The sequence below is a fragment of the Lathamus discolor genome, chromosome 5 (assembly GCF_037157495.1).
Source record: "Lathamus discolor isolate bLatDis1 chromosome 5, bLatDis1.hap1, whole genome shotgun sequence".
NCBI lineage: Eukaryota > Metazoa > Chordata > Aves > Psittaciformes > Psittacidae > Lathamus > Lathamus discolor.
In genome coordinates, this window is record NC_088888.1 from 25,328,400 (window position 1) to 25,348,378 (window position 19,979).

General features: G+C 40.7%; 1 protein-coding gene across 1 annotated transcript in view; it reads right to left on the reverse strand.

Annotated features, from left to right (window-relative positions):
- Positions 1-605: 605 nt before the first annotated feature.
- The window catches only part of LOC136014265 (opsin-5-like), a 33,981-nt gene continuing 14,607 nt past the window's right edge, over positions 606-19,979 (reverse strand). Inside the window, exons 3-6 of the mRNA XM_065679059.1 lie at positions 5,790-5,889; positions 3,856-3,960; positions 1,734-1,957; positions 606-1,046 (exon numbers count right to left, since the gene is read on the reverse strand). Of these exons, the coding sequence (XP_065535131.1) occupies positions 606-1,046; positions 1,734-1,957; positions 3,856-3,960; positions 5,790-5,889 (870 nt within the window). The remainder of the gene's footprint in view (positions 1,047-1,733; positions 1,958-3,855; positions 3,961-5,789; positions 5,890-19,979) is intronic.

Sequence of the window (19,979 nt, forward strand, 5' to 3'; positions counted from 1 at the left end):
TTAGAAGTAGCAGTGAGGTGTTGGATTATATTTTGCAAACAGCCCTGGTGCCATACTTCAGCAGTACTCTTAAAAACTTCATGTGATTTTCAGTTTCATTGCTTGTACAACATCTCTTGCTCCACCTTAATAGTCTGGTAAAAAAACAGCCACTTTGGAGACAGATCAGTAAAAATTAAAGGCCAGTATTCCTGGCTCTGAATGCTACAGCCAGGCCATGCTCACTGGGAAGGCCAGGGAAGATAGAAATAATACTGCAGACCAACAAGATAGTTTTCATATTTAGGTAGCAATTTAAGTTATTTTTGCTCACTTATGCCTGATTTCTGCAAGTCAATTTTCCTTTTTTCCTTTTCCTGCATGCTTGAGAAAATCAGACGTTCCTGGCACTAAGTATGCTGCAGCACATTGCAATGTGCTTCATGGCATTTTGTACCTACATAGAAGGAAAATATCACTTTACTGTCTGATTTGCTTGAGTTGTATAGTCATCAGTGCTATCGCAAGAAGCAGACAGACTGGGAATTAGGAAATCACTCTAGTACGGATCTGAACATAAAATTCCTGAACATAAAGTGGATGTGTGTGTGAAGTGGCTGCAAAACTTACAGTCTATCACATTCAATATCAGGGTTATTGGATGATGTATCGAAAATACCAATATCCACCTCCCTGTTTGCTGGAGGTGGGGTGTTGGTTGGACTTCCCACCCCAGAATCAGGGCTTGGTGCCGGGTACACTTCTCCTGCATACTTCTCTTCTTTCTGAGAGGGCTCTTGTTGTTTCTGCTTGAGGTTTTTGTAACGTTTGAGCTTCACAGGGTCCTTGACTTCCTTGGCACAATGAAACAAGATGAAAATGTCCCTCCGAAATTTGGAGCTCATTCCAAAGTAGATAATGGGATTGTAGAAACTGGCAGACTTAGCAAACAAACTGGCAAGGATGCTGGTAAGATTAGGCACAGGGTAACCGTAGGCAGACCATATAGAGATGACAGCATATGGTGACCATGCAATAATGAAGGCTGTGCAAATCACAATAGAAACCTAAAAAAACAGAAGGAAAACGGTCTTAAATCTGTTCTGGAAGACTACATCAGGGAAGCGATACACTGGGAATAGCAGCTTGGACACTTGTCTGGAAGGGAAATGATCAGATCGTCCTGAATGCATGGCTCGCAGCAGAATACAGGCAAAGCGAAAGGTTGGATTTGATGGAGCCAGGCAGACGTAGAAGCTGTATATCAAATTTTGGCATGGTGATGTGCTTAAGCAATGTGTCATCTAATGAAATGAAAATAATTACAGTCCCCTGCTTGTTTATATGAATTCAGAAGGTTTTGGGTAGACTAATGTCAATGATAAGTAAATTGAAAACTCCACTCTAACTTCTATGTGTGCTCAGAAGTATTGCAGCTTCTGACTGAAAAACTTAAAACTGAAAGCTTCTGAAAAAAAATACGCCAAAAAAATTTTATTTTGTGCTGTATAACTCACTCCAGTTATATTTAGATTATTTTTCACATGATGTAGCACCAATATGAGCCAAGTGACAGGGCAGAAGTTTTCAACAAACCTCATATTCTTCACTGAGTTCAGACTCTGTTGCTAGAAGTTATAGAGAAATGCAATGCAGCTGTTTTGGTTTTTTGCCCTTTCCTTTTCTGAGACCAGTGTTTGGAAAGATAGATTTCACTGAAAAGAAATCCCACCCCACATGAAACCCAAACTCACCCTGGTGACGTCCCGCTCTACTCTCCTCTGTCTGTCTGTAGGATCACCCAGTCCTGTTAATGCATGGCTTAGTTTGACAGTATTGATAATTGACACATATGAAAAGACCATGACTGTGACAGGTAGGAAAAAACAGCAGATGAAAATGGAGATGATGTAGGACTTGTAGATCGTAGAGAAGTTGGCCTTTGCCCAGTCTATCTCACATGTGCCATACATTCGATCTGGAAAGTAAAAAATAAGTTAGCTAGCATTTTCAGAACTTTTATCTGCTTTTAAGTGATCAATTTATCAGTTCAAATGCTGTATTTTTCTTCTTTAAGCACTAAAGAATGAATTGATCTTTATGATTTAATGAGCTGTGACATAATTTCCTCCAGAAACAATTTTTCAAGACCAGCATGACCGTAAGAAGTTTTAATGCCTATTATTGTTCTGTCCAGTTTAGTATTCCGGTGTAAATACATAATGTACAAACTGTTGTTTCCAGATGCGAAATTGTGACACATAACTAGAAAAAAAAAAAGAAGATAATAATTCAGTAGGTTTGATATACTTGTGTGTTATCTACTCTTACTTGTCATAATCTTCTAGATAGTAACTTCTTAACATGAGCACTGTAATAGCATAACAAGCAATTGGGAAGACACAATATGCCAAATGTAAAAAGTCACTACTTACACAGCAATGTAGGAAACAAAAATATTGAAGGGCTTTTAATAGAAACAAAAAAGCAATGAAATCTGTGAGATCACGGGAAAATGAAACATTATGAATACTTAGAAAGATATGAGACCTTTTATCAAATGGGAAGCATACAGTTCTGCAACTACAAAGGAACTGCAGGTTTTTAGTAAAGAAATTGGGCATATTGGAGGATTTACAAAAGACACTAGCTGATCAGGTGCATCAGGGAAAGGAAGTGGGAATAAGGTGCAGTCTCTGCTTAAATACATTTATGGCTTCTTTAGACCCTCTAATGTGTTTGCAAATGTCTCCTGTTAGAAAACTTTGGTTCAATAGCATTAGAGGTTTTCTATAGATTGTGAACTGTTAATTTTTCAAGTGGAAAAAACGGTTTGGTTTTTTTTTTTTTCAGACAGCTATCACAGCAAATGGCATTACAAATAAATGAAGCATGAACCAAAATTACGTAAGTCGAATATTAACAAGTCCTAGAGATATGAGAAATCACTGACACCCAAGGATAATTCTGAAGAAAAAAAAAACCCACAACCTTAAAGAATCCCTTAATTGCTCACAGGTGATAGATTCAGACAGGATGAAGTAAAGCAGCAAAAGATTAATATCTTTTTTATGATTCTCATCAAAAAGAGCTTGGTATTTTTATCACCAAAAGCTCTAGGTGTCTGGATGTGCTCAGTAACAGAAATAGATTTTCGTCTCCTTTGTTTTTTTCATCAGTCGACCTCAATATTAAAAAAGATAAACGTAAAATCTGGCTTAATTCCAGGTTTCTGGTTTCCGAAGCTTTTTGACTGAAAAATGAAAACAGCTTCCAGAGGACATAAAGAGAAAATCCTGCAGATTTTCTGTAAACCAGAATTGCAGCAGTGGTCACTATTGAAAATTTTTCCTTCCTCACCCCACCTTCTTTTTTGCTATGGCCTTATCTTGCACCCTAATCACTTGTCAGAAAGTCTGTCAGTCCAACATCTTTTCCTTCTGCTGTTTTGTTATAATTTTTGTATTTTCAACAAGTAGTTCAACCAGATCTTCCTGACTTGTCTTATTACAGTTTCAAGTTTAACTTGCTAGAACCTGTGTTCTTTTCTAGTTTCCTGATCTTAACAGTTTTTGAAGGATGTCTTTTGATAGTTTCCTTTATCTCATAGCTTTACCATGCCAAATATTTCTGGCCTCTCTTTTTTTCCACAGGTAATATGCAATTGGTCCAAGTATTTCCTGTAATATCTTTAAAGAAAAAAAATAAATCTCTTTATAGCTGATACCAAAGCAGGCAACACTCTGCATATATGTCATGCATGATGAATGATTCTCTCAGTTCCACTGATAATCGGTCTATCACAAACAGCAAGAAAGAAAGGTAAGAATCTTTGTCTAGTTAAGTGGATAGGTGCCAAATAGTTACAACTGTTACCTGTGTAACTGCCCCAGCCAAGTAATGGAGCTCCTGACCAGAAGAAGGCTGCTACCCAAATGAGAACCAGAGACACCGTCATGCTGCTGTTGCTGATGCAGTGACCTGCAATGGCATTGTTTGGTTAGAAAATAGTATTTAGAAAGGCAAACATATCTCTGAAATCTAAATGCTTTCCTCTACCAACAGCTAGTAAGCGAAATACAGTCATTTAAAAATAAGACCAAAAAAATTTTAAATAAAGCATATTCATAAGAAAAGCTTAAACTTGAAGGCATCTGTCAGGCTAGCTCTCAAGCCCATTTGTGAACATTGGAAGTGAATGGCTTTAAAGCAGGAGACAATATGCTTGTTGTGCAGTGCAGAATTAGCAAATTCTACGTCAGTCTTCTGTTTTTCCATTTTGTAAAAAGCAGAAAACAGTTCTATGTCAAATTCTACATAGAAACAAACAAACTAGGTTTAAATTCAGAGGATTTTCTTTTGCCTGTTGAAAAGATAAAATATGATGCTCAGACTAGATGCTCAGACTACATTAGCCATTTGTGCTGGTTTTGCCTGGGGTGGAATTAATTCTCTTCATAGTGGCTAGCATGAGTCCATGTTTACAATTTGTGCTAGAAACAGTGTTGATAACTAAGGGATCTTTTCATTATTGTTGAGCAGGGCTTACACAGATTCAAGGCCTTTTGTGTTCCTCACCACACCCCACCAGTGAGTGAGTAATCTGGGGGTGCACAAGTATTTGGGATGGGACACAGCCAGGACAGCTGACCTGAATGCAAAGGGGATATTCCATACCACAGAACATCATGCTCAGCATATGAACTGGGGGAGCTGGCCGGTAGCCACCAATCATTGCTCAGGAATAGGCTGGGCATCGGTCAGTGTGTGGTTGAGCAATTGTATGGCAATTCACTTGTGTTTCTTAGGGTTTATTGCTCTCTCTCTCTTTCCTATTATTATTATTATTAAACTGTTCAATCTCAACCCGTGAGTTTTGCCTTCTTCCGATTGTCCTCATCCTACTGGAGGAGAGGTGGGTGTTGTGAGCAAATGGCTGAATGGTACTGAGTTGCCGGCTGAGGTTAAGCTAGAATATCATTCTGTACAAAATAGTTAATCTGTCCTACTCTTGCCATACATCGTGGTCATTTCTTTGGTTATGTGTGAAATACTTATGCATCATAGAATGGTTATGGATAGAAAGGACTTCAAGATTGTCTAGTTCCAACCTCCTTGGCATGGGCAGGGATGCCTCACACTATAACGTATTGCCCAAGGCTCTGTCCAACTTGGCTTTAAACACTGCCAAGGATGAAGCATTTACCACTTTGTTCCTTAACATTTCTGTAAAGTTATACTGGTTAGTGGCATGTTGGGATGGAAGGTTGCTACAAAAACTAGAGGGAAGACATGCAGACTGAAAGTTCCCAGCACCATCTAAAGCAGTCCATGATGCCTACTGTGCACAAATCGTGGTAAAATACCCTGAAGACTGAAAATGTTTGTATGTGTAGCACCCTCCCAAAACAAGGATCTTAGCAACAAGTGGAAACTTCTTCGCAAACATCATCTTATAGAAAATGAAATTCATTGTGTACAGTAAGATCCAAACAATGATCACTTAGAAGTTACTTAGGTCGCATTTTAAAGACTACAGAGGGTCAGCAGGATGTGTGGTTTCCTTTAGCACAAGGGTGGATTTAGCCCATGGTGACCAAAGTGTAGTAGTAGTAATTTGGCTCTTACTGGGGTTGATTCTGAAGGATTCAATGCGAACATATTTGTAATGTAAATGACTGTATTATGTTCTGGTTTCCAATGCAGGCAATTTGTATTTGATGTAGCCTGTGACTGAAAGAAACACATATTGACACGAGGCACAGAGCAGAACTGGGCCTGCCTGTTACTCCTGGTAGGTTATTCCTTACCTTTCTCAGGATGGCAGCCCTTGATGTAGCGAGTCACACTGATTACTGTAAGGGTATTAATGCTAGCAAGGCCAAACAGAAGTGTCAGGAAGCCATCAATCTGAAAAACAAAGCAGTGCAGGGTGTTCTTTTACTGCAGAGAGAGGAAAATGAAAGGAACTACAGGGATTGCTCTTGTCATTTTCATGTTAATGCTCTCGAAAGTTTTTTCAGAAACCCAGCTAGCAGGAAAATATGAAATGTCAGGTGCTGTTATCATCTATAGGATCAGTGAGCAAGTAAATGCTCAAAAATTATATAAGTGCTCTGACATGTACATAAAATAAACAAGCAAATGCACCCTTACATCTATATGCTTTCCCAAAATGACTTGCCAAGTGAAGGAGAAAAAGGTTGAACTGAAAGCACGAAAAGCCCAGGCAAAAATGTACTAGTGCAGCTGTCTCATGTAGGCAAAACAAACGTGCAAGCTGAATCCGTGAAACCTAAGCCACACAGGAAAGAACATAGGAGGTAATGGTCTTGGCTGAGTGAGAGAAGCTTTTTAAATAACTAAATAAAACCATCCAAAGCTAAATCATTCCAGTAGATTGAGTCTCAATGTTGGTGCTACTGCTTGGCTTCTATATGCTAATCCCTGATCTCCATCACTCCTGACTGACACAGGCAGAGCTGTACAGCTTCATAGGCTCCCACTGGCATCAGCATCTCAGTGATAGATGCACAGGATAGTTACAACTCTGCTAGCCTCACTTATGGGTACAGGAAGGAAATTGCTGCTGACTCTAGTGGAGATGGTGTAGCCATCTGCTAAGGAGCACTGTATGACTGGGAAATGATCCAGGCAAAATGCTGAAGGCAGTCCTTTATTTCTTTTGAAAGCTTGTGATGTGATACATCAAACCAGCCAAAGCAGAGGAGCACTTGGAGGTGCCAGTTTTACACTGAGGGAAGCAGGAATATTAAGCAAGCATCTCTGCACTGTAACTTGGCATTGAAGTGGTAAAATTATCAGCAGAAAGGCACATCTTTATTCTACAAGAACAACCTCTACGTTTGTGTGAATGGGCACAACTCCCACAGAATTCAGTTTATCCCAGCACTGAACCTGGGGCTTTAATCCAGGCTTAAAGCTGAGACTGTGGCAGATTGTATAAATTAAATTGGGTGAAGGGTTAGGAATGGGTTGCTTCGTCATTTCTTTCACTGGTGGCTGTTTTTTTCACTACCAATGCTCTTATATTGACTCTATACACTTCTTAATGTCAACTTTTATTGACTGACCACATTTTAAATTTGTGCAAGACTTGCTACTACAGCAATCTACATCCACCCATGCTCCACTTATTTGCAATCAGCTCACGCTTTGGGTATAAATGCAATCATGTTTACACCAGAAAAAAAGACTTCCTTGGATGTCTCAGCTACTTGCTAGAAGCTGCACTTGGCTAAATTTGGCCTGCTGTGTGCTGTGGAGATTGGTGAAATACCTGCATTTCATTAGCCTTATTGATGCAAACAGCTGCCACTTCTCCATTTGCTCTAACAACAGTGTTTCATAGATGAGGAAAACAGTGAGGCCAAGGACTACTGAGAAGCCAGTCTGCATAAGCTTAAGCTATTGCATTAGTTAGATTAGATTAGAAAGGAAGCAGTATTTCAGCAATTATGCAAATGAACACTTCAAAATTAAGTCTAAAGAGCTATGAGACTGAACACTGAAGTAGGACAAGCTTCTCATTGTGTCTCATAGCCCTCCTATAAACCCCACATTTTTTCTCATACTCAGTGGTGTGCAGATGTGACCATTATTTTTCCAGCTCCCTTCCCTGATGTCAGATCAAAGAGAAACAATTATATTGTGATCAGTTCAAACAGCCCTTGAGCACACTTACAAGGGAGCAAAGTGGGTCTAAAAGTACACTCTTGCTCTTTACCATTTAAGATGAAACTCTGCCACCACAAGAAAAACGAGCCAAAATGTTTTCTTTGGAGTGGTACCTTGCTAAAAAGAAAAGAAATAAAAAAAAAAAAAAAAAAGCAGTTTTACCTAAGTCAACATAGTTCATAGGACCAAGGCATTGTCAGTGCCATGTCTTGTGTATATAGTATTTCATAACAGCATTTCAGCAGACCAACATGCTGTCGGTTCTACTAGTGTGGGCCTATCATCAGAGATTGACCAGGGCCATATGGTAGCAAGTGGGTGAAGTGGCAGCAGTCTCCTGGGGACAGCTTTGCTACCTGTCCCTGTGCTAGGCACAGGCTCAGTGGTTTAGGGACAGCTGATGGGGTGAAATGAAAAGGAGGAGAGGGAGATCTGGGGATGACAAGGATGTTAGGATGAAATAAAGGAGGTAAATGAGGTGGCTCTCAAGCTGTAGAACAGCCCACGCAGAGGCCGTGGCATCTGAAACATTAAAACATGAGAACACATCCAACAGGGTTAGTGCTGCTTTTGGAGCAGGATCCTCAAACCAGTATCATCACTGCCAAACTCCTATCAGCAATGGGTTAGCTCTTGAGCCTACTTATGCATGTGCCATTTCCCAGCAAGTCTATCAGTTTTGCAGTACATTTATACTGGTCTCATTTAGACATATGTCTTCAGAAAAAAATCAGGGATCTTATTCTAGCTGTAGCCAACCTACTTCTACTATAGAAACAAGATCTCTGCTGCTTTTTCTGCTCCTGAACAGACAGCACTGACTGTAGCTAGCAACCAAAGTAGTTTGGAACCCAAAGTAGTTAGCAGCAGAAAAAAATTGCTTTAGCATAGTTCTGACTTCTATAGGCATAGATATTAATATATGTAGGTAACAAAAATATATTCTCAGTCTTCTGCCTCTTTAAAAATATGTGGAATGACGGCCAAGGAAATACTAGAATAGTAGATAACATTTAATTACTTTGGGAGATTGATTCTCTTCCTCTTTCTGGCTCTGGTTTTCCTTTTCTTTTATCCTACCCTCACTCCCCCTTTCATCCAGCTCTTTCCTTCCACAGGCATAATATTTCCTCCATTTTTGTGTAATGTAATTTTGGCCTTCCTCTTGTTAATTACGATCAAATATCAGCAGTGTTAATGGGCAATAGTGAATTTTGTCAACCAACAAAATTGGTTGTGTGGCAATTTTGATCCACTAGCTTTTCTTTTTATCCATTAAGAAACAGGAGTAGATTAGCAGTTTTAAAAGGTTTTCTGTCAGCACTATGCCGGTATTACTCCCTTGGCTATATAGATACTCACAGAACTCGCTCATTATCTTTATGTTGCCTGGAAGCTAAGATAGAACTGAAGAAAAGGAGATATTTTTTCTGCTTTGTACTTGTGCCTGATTTTAAGTCTCATTAATGTTCTTGGTGTACTATTTACAACCCACAATATATAAAGTTTCCACTGCATGCAAATTCATTTCTTAAGCTTTGCTTCAACACAGGGAGAGTCAGGAATCCCCAGTGCACTATCAAATTTTTAGCTATGAGCTTGGGTGTGCTGCATTTTTACTACCTTTAATACTTAAGCGTCCCTACTGACTACATAAGGGTTGTCTTCATTTAAAGCAGACAGAGTAAAATATAACCTATTGTTCTTCTTATTGGATTAATCAAGGTTTAATGGCACAAAAGCACACTGCCAAAATAGCTACTACATTTCAATTCAGGTTGAAGCATTGATCTCACCAGCCAGAAAGGATGCATCGCTCCCTCCTCTGGCCAATTGGTAAATCTGTTACAATTTCCTGAAGTCCTTTTGTTTCCCTTCAGAACCACAATGTCCTGTTTTTCTCTTCTATAAAATAAGTGATAATGTATATATAAAGAAAAAGCGAAACTCTAAACAGGGATTATTTAAACTCATCACAATAAATTCTCTCAGAATATTTCTTTGAATACAGATCAGATTATTTCAAGATCATAATGGAAAAAGATAATGGCAATAAACTTCCTTCAGCCTCAAGACACAAAAAATTGCTTAAATCAATCTTTCAGAAATACATTTGGAAAAACAATTGTGGGTACCTTTGAATAGAGTATGTTTTAAAATTTAACACATTCTTAAAGTTTGCAGTAATATTGCGCTCAAATCTGATGACAACATACTTCTGCCATCCTCCAATATATCAATAATATGTCAGACTATAGTAACTCTTCTGTTAAACAGAAGAACTATCAAGATTTGCAATCAAAGTCAGTCTTCACACTGCTCAAAGTGTGAAGTAATGTTCCTAAAGCACTCAAATTTCTCCTTAAGATTTTGCTCATGTGTCATTGCTCTGCTATGGTTGCATTCCGCCTTTTAAGATGTCCCAGCAGGCTTTGAGGGTAGCTCTTCTTAGAGGTGATGGCATTAACCCAAGCCATTATAGGTCTCTGACACAGATGGCACTTCATTTACTAATAAACAGTGAGAACTGATATGCTACAGGATTAGTTTAAAACATTAAGGGAGGGCATCAGACAGTCACTATTTTGCATTCACCAAGTGACTAAAACTTTCTGTGGATAGCATATATTTTAAAGATAAGAAGAATATTAATGCAATGTTTACACTATACAATTGTGTGCACAGATATGTAATTATACTAACTATACTTTATATTTAAATGTACATTTAGTGCCAGCTATTAATATATACAGGTTTTGTCTTTAGTGATGTTAGGAAATCCAGGAAAAATTTACTTGTTTGCTTGTAGTTATTTTAGTTTACTTGCAGTTATTTTAGGTTTATATATTGGGTTAATTGAATGGAATTCAGTGTATACTTACTTTGGGCTGACTTTTAGCTATTAGAGTTGTAGCCCTCTCAGGTCACAATTTATAATCATAGTAGAACGTGCCCTTATCAATCACCATGGTTATGAATGTAACAACTCCACCAAGTGCACATAATTTAACAAATAGATAGAAATTTCTTTCAGAATTTCCTTACATAGCCTCATTAGGTTATAATCTCACTTCAAGTACCCCATCTTCATGCGCTTGAGAGCACCTGCTTTCTAGCTCTGGGTTGGTACTGTGGGACCATGGAAGGTTTTAGGTCTCTCCAGCACACCCATGCAGAATGAACTGGGAGGAAGTAACCAACCATGTAGCTCATACCACTCAATGATCCAGATACACTGGAAAGATGCCCATCTTCAGGATAAATGCTGTATTGCCATTGTCTTTCTGTAAGTTACTGCACAGGGAAATTCAGAAGCACTAGAAGGGAAACTCTAGCATTGCCCTCTGGGAACACCCATGCTGTGCTTCGTAAAACACTTCAGTGTTCCAAACTGAGCCAAAACTTCCCTCCATTTGGGTGATGTTAATTCAGAGCTTACTTGTTGATTGCTAGCAGCCCCATTAATATAAACAAATAGATACACAGACAGACAAAAGAAGAAAACAGCCTCACAGTTCTGGATTTCCGAAGGGCCAACTTTGGCCTCTTCAGTCAACTGCTAAGGGAAGTCTCATGGGAAAGTGTACTAGGCGGTAAAGGGGCTCAAGATAGTTGGTTAGCATTCAAGGACCGCTTCTTCCAAGCTCAGGATCGGAGCATCCCAATGAGTAGGAAATCAAGTAAGGGATCTAGGAGACCGGCGTGGTTAAACAAGGAGCTGCTGGGCAAACTCAAGTGGAAAAGGAGAATCTATGGATTATGGAAGGAGGGGCTGGCCGCTTGGGAGGAATATAGGACAGTTGTTAGAGGATGTAGGGAGGCAATTAGGACAGCTAAGGCCTCCTTGGAACTCAATCTTGCTAGTCGGGTTAAAGACAATAGAAAGGGCTTCTTCAAATACATAGCAAATAAAACTAACACAAGAGGCAATATAGGCCCACTGCTGAACAAAGTGGGTGCCCTGGAGACAGAGGATATAAAGAAGGCAGAGGTGCTGAATGCCTTCTTTGCCTCTGTCTTTACTCCTGCAGACTCTACCCAAGGGCCCCGGATTTCTATAGCCCCAGAAGGAGTCAGGACAAAGGAGGAGTTTGCTTTGGTAGATGTGGATTGGGTTACGGATCAGTTATGCAATCTGGACATCTGTAAATCGATGGGTCCGGATGGAATGCACCCACGGGTGCTGAGGGAGCTGGCAGAGGTCATTGCTAGGCCACTTTCCATCATCTTTGGTAAGTCGTGGGAAACGGGCGAGGTGCCTGAGGATTGGCGGATGGCAAAGGTCACACCAGTCTATAAGAAGGGCAAGAAGGAGGACCCGGGTAATTATAGACCGGTGAGCCTTACCTCCATCCCTGGAAAGGTGATGGAACAACTTATTCTTGACTCCATCACTAGGCATATCAAGGATGAGGGGGTCATTAAGAACAGCCAACATGGTTTTATGAGGGGGAAGTCATGTATGACCAACCTTATAGCCTTCTATGAGGAAGTGACTAGGTGGAGGGATGATGGTAGAGCGGTAGATGTAGTTTTTCTTGATTTCAGTAAGGCATTTGATACTGTCTCCCACAGCATCCTCATAGATAAGCTAAGGAAGTGTGGGCTTGACGATCAAGTACTGAGGTGGATCGAGAACTGGTTGAAAGGAAGAAGGCAGAGAGTTGTGGTCAATGGCGCAGAATCTAGCTGGAGGTCTGTGACTGGTGGAGTCCCTCAGGGGTCGGTGCTGGGACCGGTGCTGTTTAATATTTTCATCAATGACCTGGATGAGGGAACTGAGTGCACCCTCAGCAAGTTTGCTGATGACACAAAACTGGGAGGAGTGGCTGACACACCAGAGGACTGTGCTGCCATTCAGCGAGACCTGGACAGGCTGGAGAGTTGGGCGGGGAGAAACTTGATGAAATTTAACAAGGGCAAGTGTAGAGTCTTGCATCTGGGGAAGAACAACCCCATGTACCAGTACAGGTTGGGGGTTGACCTGCTGGAAAGTAGTGAAGGGGAAAGGGACCTGGGGGTCCTGGTGGATAGGAGGATGACCATGAGCCAGCAACGTGCTCTTGTGGCCAAGAAGGCAAATGGCATCTTAGGGTGCATTAGAAAGGGAGTGGTTAGTAGGTCAAGAGAGGTTCTCCTCCCCCTCTACTCAGCCTTGGTGAGGCCGCATCTGGAATATTGCGTCCAGTTCTGGGTCCCTCTGTTCAAGAAGGACAGGGAATTGCTGGAAGGAGTCCAGCGCAGAGCCACAAAGATGATTAAGGGAGTGGAACATCTCCCTTATGAGGAGAGGCTGAGGGAGCTGGGTCTCTTTAGCTTGGAGAAGAGGAGACTGAGGGGTGACCTCATCAATGTTTACAAATATGTAAAGGGTAGGTGTCAGGATGATGGAGCTAGGCTTTTTTCAGTGATATCCAGTGATAGGACAAGGGGCAATGGGTGTAAACTGGAACATAGGAAGTTCCACGTTAACATCAGGAAGAACTTCTTTACTGTAAGAGTGACAGAGCACTGGAACAGGTTGCCCAGGGGGGTTGTGGAGTCTCCTACACTGGAGATATTCAAGGCCCGCCTGGACAAGTTCCTGTGTGATGGGGGGGTTGGACTAGATGATCTTTTGAGGTCCCTTCCAACCCCTGGGATTCTGTGATTCTGTGATAGTCACCTGTCTCATATTTACATTTCCACAGAAATCAAAGATTGGCTCTGTGACGTGTGGTGATACTACCCCAAAAACTGAGATCCATTAACACCAGATTAAAGTCATGCTTTTTAAAGAACTACATCTTTGCCTTTTCAAAATATCATTGTAAATGTTTCTGGAGGCTTACACCCATCCCAGGAGAAGCAAAGGCTGTTCACAGGCTCTGTCAGGACAGCCTAGAGATTACAAGTGACCCTCCAAGTTCTCCAAAGTACAGTCATCTGTGTTGTTTCCCAGGAAAAAAGAATCTGCTTACGTAGCCACCATCCTGTTAGTACAAGGTCATCTCTGACTGCTGGCTGAGTGCCTACCGCTGAACTGATTCTTCTGCTCACAAAGCTCCTAAGCACAATTCAGGGCAGGTTGGTGTGACAGCTCAGCCATTAAGGTGCCAAGACAAGAGCATGCTATGTTCCTGAAAGCCAGAAAAACTGCATGGCTACTAGGAGATCTCTTAGGCTGATCCTAAGAAGGCTGATCTGAAACAGAAGGTAACTGATTAATCCCAAGAATTTTTTTATAGTCCTAAACTGAGAATGAGCTGTAAGGGCTTTCACATCACAACTGCATACGGTAAGCTGGACCTCCGAGCTCCTAACAGGAGAGTCACACACATTGCCAAGGAGTCTTAGTAACCCAGGGAGAGCGTGGAAGGATGTGTAAAAAATAGAGGTTATTGGTATTAAAAGAGCTATCTGGAAAGTCACTAGGTGCAATGTCCTTTCTGCAGGAACAGTGGTGTGGAAATCCTGGATCTTGTCATTCAGTCAGTATAGGATCCGAGTCAGGACACAAATTGCTTCCTACACACTAGCAGAATACTGACTTAATATATGTGAAATAGAAGATGAGTAAATGTGAGGTAGGAAATATTTAAGATACTTAAAGATACTATCAGCGTGATATTTAAGTTTCCTATCAAATTTAGGTTAAAGGTCAGTGAGAGGATGTGGCACACAGGGAACACAGGAACTGCCAGTAGAATATGAATTGTTCAACCTTGTGATGAGAAGATCTTGAATTATGAAGGTAAGTGATGGACAGCATTTTTTGAGAGAAAAATTTTCATCTCTTAGAAACACACATCAGGACAGAAGATGGAGGAAGGCTACTATTTTCCACATAAAGAAGCAAGAAAAGGATATTTCAAAGTGCTCTTAGAGGAAAAGCTATTGCAGGAATCAAAGTTTAGGCTTTGAAAATTCCTGGTTCTGTAGGAGCACTATCAGGCAACAAATAAAGCCGTGTGTGGTTTGACACAGTGCTTGGGTGGCATGGGAGGGCCTATGTCACACTTGTTATACAAGGAAATTAATAGTTTAAGCATTCATAATTTTTTAAGTACCAAATACATAATTTCCCTAACTTGTCTCAATTGGCTGCAGAAATAATAATTTACAGGAAAATGAGAGAGAATTCATGACTAATGAAAACTGGCATAACTTCCCTACAGTCATATTAGTTACACTGAAATGATCTTCTGTGTTGCTAATGATTCTGTTTGCGCAAAGGCATGGTTTTCCCTCCCTTCCCTGCAGACAAAGTATTTTTCTTATTAAAATTTAGCTCACAGATGTCTATGTGAGTTTCTTTTACCTTTTTGACTGCAGTGTGCTTTTCAAGATTATAACAAGGTGGACCAGAAATAAAGAAACAGGGAAGATTAATATCTCTGTAAATTTTTTCAGTATCCAAATCTCAGTTATGCAAGGAAACAAGAATGAGAATACATTCTAGTGTTCATATTTGAGATATATATATAAATATATATATTATTTTTTCCCAGAAAAACATATCTGGGAGAGGAAGATTTTTTTTTAGCACAGCACAGGCACTCTTTTTTTTTTTCTATTTTGTTTTCTAGATCAGTCTCCATATCCTACATTTCACAGTGAATCAGTATGCTAAGGTGAGCTGAATACAAAGCTAATGTTGCACAGCTTTTCTTCAGCACCTTTAACACCTGTTTTATCTGTTAATGCTCTTAGTGCCCATTCCATGGTGTGACTTTGAGTTATTTTCATCTTACTAAAAAGTCAGAAATGATAAGCTATATATAAGTAAAATCCCAGCAATATCACACTACAGTACTGTGCTAGGATAGTCAATAGCTACTAGTTCACCCAGTTTTTATATTCAACTTTATTTCTTTTGGCATCTTATAGGTAGATAGCTAAGCATTTTTCAACTAAGCAGACGTAGCTGCACTATTAAAATTTGAGAGAAAAAAAAAAAAATCTGTGTTCTTCCATCAAAGCCTCAATCTTAGAATTACATGCTTTGACACAGGGATACTGCAAGACTTGTTACACCATGCCAAGTCTGACCTAGCTTCTTTGGTCTAGCTCAGTCTTTGGATTGGAAACCTCTGCCAAAGTTAGCCTGACACTGAAAGCCACGCTGAGGGCAAAGGTACTCCTGTAGCATGTGTTCTGGCTCTACTGCACATGAGTACTAGTGAACTCAAGGTGTGTCTGCACAGACTGTTCCAACAGGGAGAGAGAGTAGGAAAAAATTGGAAGAACAGTCAAGTACTCTCAGATGCAGGCAGACACTTACAGCAACCACCATTACATCTCCTCATAGCTAGCTGCAAGGGACGATGAGTGGGACCAAACTTCTATCTGTGTCAATGAATGTTGCTAAAGATGAACAGCTTGCGGATTTGCTTGGGTTTTATGAGCAAGAGCTCTTTGGTGAGTGGGGTTACTCACAGGGATGGCTGCTGGGGGAGAATGCGAGGCAGAGGTGGAGGTGAAACATATACGGGAAGAGTGCTTGTTACATGTCGAGTGAGTGGGAAGCAGAATGATTTGGTGAAACAAAAAATGAATGGATGATGGAGCAACATGAATAGGTGGTTATCTGCTGCACGTGGATACTGGGCATGGATGCTGTCTTCACTTTTCTTCAATAATCTCCCCAATACTGGGAAGGTAGGAGAAAGGAAGCCTGTGAGGTTTCATTTTGGTCCTTTCCATCTAACATTGCTTTTATTACCTGGTCATACTTACTGCTGAGTTACCACTGGTCAGTCATCTCACCCAGAATGTGGGGGAATACTGTATTACATACAGTAATACCAAAACCCTATCTTGGCATTTTCAAATGCATAAAATCACAAACTGAGTCAAATGAGTCAGTACTCTAGCTAAGCCAACAGTTGCTTGGGTTTACCAATTATATTAGATAGACAGAAATTGATGTCCTTCAAATCTATTTATAAAACAATATAAATGCCTTTAGGGTTTTTGATTTAGCAGAAAATTTACAGAACATTTTGTTACAACAAAACCTCTAAACATTTAATAACATCAAAAAATGCTGGATTTTTTATGTACTAGCGGGAAGCAGTGACTGGAAACTGAATCTACAAAAGAGGGTAAGGGTCACCTTGCTCAGTTTTGCAGGTCACTTGCGTGGTGCAAGGAAAGTTGTGGCTCCAAGTTTGGCTCCTAGATCAAGCATGGAAAAGTGGGTAAGCAAATGAGGCTCCTGAAGTAGCCAACAAAACAAGGTGAGGGGCATATCTCAACTCCCTTTTGGTTTTTAATACCTTATTCCAGCCTACAAAGATTCTCATTCCTTAGTATTCACAGCCATATCCTTCCCTCACCTGTGGAAGACCTTTAGAAAATTAATCAGGGTCACTGTGGGAGAGCTGGATTTACTTTTCTCCATCAAAAGTGCCCAGATTCACTTCACCTACCTAGGAACATAAGCCCCAACGGTATTCATCATGTGGGGATGCTCCACTGTCTTTAGAGCAAATACCAGGGCCAGAGGCAAAGAGAAACTCCCTACATGGATGGTCAGACACCAACTGGCAGGAGGGCAACCCTCCTTGACCAACAGCAGCATTGTTAAAGCAGGGCTATTGCACAACTACCGTAGCTTTTCTTAAAGATCCCCATTTATCTGGGATTTCAGCTGGCAACTTGGTCAGCTATACCACCATGATTTGGAAAAGTCTGCTAAAGTGCAAGAAATCCCAGACATTTCCATGGGTCATGTACTCCTCAATGGACACACACCAAGTCTTGCACATCTAGGGAATTTTGGACTTCTTGGCCACTCTGTACCCTTTCAGGATGCACACATGCCACAGGTCTGGTGCTCTCAAGCATACTGTGCACAGATGTGTTAGGCATAACCAAATAAAACAGTACATGCATGCAGTGTGGGGCTTGTGGCTGATCACTGCATTGCCAGTTGTTTCTGTCCAGGGTATGCCAGACAGAAATATAGAAGTGCTGTATAAAGCATCAAAGCATTAAGCTCTGCAGGATTCAAAACCAGGCTTCCTCACTGCTGTGTAGTAAACCAAACCACACGGTGAGACAGTCATTTCTCAGTCTCTCTTCTGCTCCCTTGGTGGCTTTATTATTCTGCACAGCACAATGCAGCTTCAGCCAAAGAGAGTGAAGTCAGGTTCTTCCAGCCTGGCACTTAGTGGGATGGTGAGGCCAGGCTGCAGAGACAGAGGCAGCGCGGGCTGAATCCTGCCAGGCAGGTTACTGTGGTGCTCACTAATACCTCAAAGCTGAACATTGCTGGGGTTTTTTTTTTGCTCCTCCTGAGGCTGTTCAGAGCTGAATCTGGCTGGGGATGCTCTGTCACCACCTGCCTGGCCAGATAGACTGGGGATACCCACACTGTTAGTGAGGTGAGTGCATCTGTGATAATAGAGTCAGCCAGCATGTCAGTGGCAGTGGGTATGTCTGTGATGGTACCATGACATGGAGACTAACTACATCTTCCTCTGCTGAGTACAGCCGATTTACATCTTATTCATAAGAAACAGTTCAGAAATAAGCAATTTTTTTAAAGGAAGAAGCTTATACCAACAGAGTTCATAAGAGCAGTCAATTTTCTTGACCTTCATAATAAAATTCTTATGTATTTGTAAAATTAATGTCAAAATAGCAACCACAAAAAAAAAAAAAAGGAAAAAAAAAGAAAAAAATGTAAATTAGTGGAACAAGCCTTAAACTGAAGTGCCAGGATTATGAAAGATTTCAAATTCTAAGGCACCCCACAGCCCACTTTTCGGTTTCTGACATGACTGCAATGCACCTGTGGGGGTCAGATATCTTATAATCCTTCCCCTATATTTAGAGCCTTCCTGAAGCCTGCATCTTTTGTATTTACCACATGAAAGCCTGGTTGGATAGGGCTTTGAGCAACCTGGTCTAGTATAAGGTATCCCTGCCTGTGACAGGGGGGTTGAAACTAGATGATCTCTAAGGTCCTTTCTAAACCAAACCATTCTATGATTAAGAAATACAAGGAAAACTTTCTGTTGATTGATTTATAAGATTTAGAAGAAACTGTGGTGTTTACCTGCAGAGTATGAATGTTTCTCTACATGTAAGAACATTTGTACATAATGTTATTTGCAGGTTTCAGTGAAAATTCTAATTCAGCAGAACATGAGAATAAAAAACATGAGAAGGACAAAAATATATCCTGAGGTGGCTTTTCACTGGAATATGGTCAGTAGGGGAACAGACGGCTGTTGGTCACTAGCTTGCATTCCCTGACTTGAACTTTACTATATAAACTAGTTTACTTACTGATAATATTACCAGAGGTTAAACCAATTGTGTGTTAGAGACTGACTGTCCAGATCAGGACTACAACACAGTGTTAAAGCAGGGAAGGGATAAACAAGAGGTGAAAGCAGAGTCCAAAAGCCACCTTTGGAAAACTAAATCCATACACAGCATTCAGCAGGGGCAGTGTTTGTATACAGATCTACCTGCGACCTCATTTGTGAGAGGAGAGCTTTGTCAGACCTCCAAAGAGAAAAATAATGTTTGGCATGGGGAAGAATAGTGGTGTTTCTTCCATTCAGAGGAGAACAGGAGCGCATATTCTGTTCTATTCATCAAGTATGCTGTGAGATGGTCCTTTTAGCTGGAGATGCATCTTTTGTTGCAGAGTGTTTTCACAGACTAAGCTGTTTTGAAAGAGAAGTAGTCTTTGCCTGTTTTCTCCCCACTGCCTCTAACTGGGGCACCTGAGAATGGTGAACCTTAATTTTGACAAGTATTACCCGAGGGTACAAAAGGATGCCAGAGTCAGAAAAGGAAAATAGTTAGGTGGATTAAGTAAGGTGAGCTCATGACATTTCTTCATAAACAGAAATGACAGGTTAGCTTGGGAAAATAAAGTTTCCCTAAGCATACCTGGCAGCAGGAGCTGACTGATCAAATAAGAGCAAATGTGTAGCGAAATGGACAATGACAGAAAGACAAGTCCATCCTCTGGACGCAGCAAAACAAACCGAGTAAGGGGAAACACATTGGCCATGCTAAGGAAAGAGCTGTGTCCTTGTGTGCAACAGCTCAGATTGTCACCCCAGCTACTTGCAGAGGAGCTTGAGTACGGTGAGGTTAACAAGAGACACTGCCATCAGAGAGATGTGACAGAAAGCATGGGCTTTACTTTCCTGGCACCATGCTCCTCACTCATGTTCCAGATGTGAGGCACATTCTGGTAGGATTACCAATGTGTTACATTTTATAAATGCTAAAACCCAAGCAATCAAACCCCTACTGCTGTTCAACGTTGAACATTTTTAAAATGACCTTTG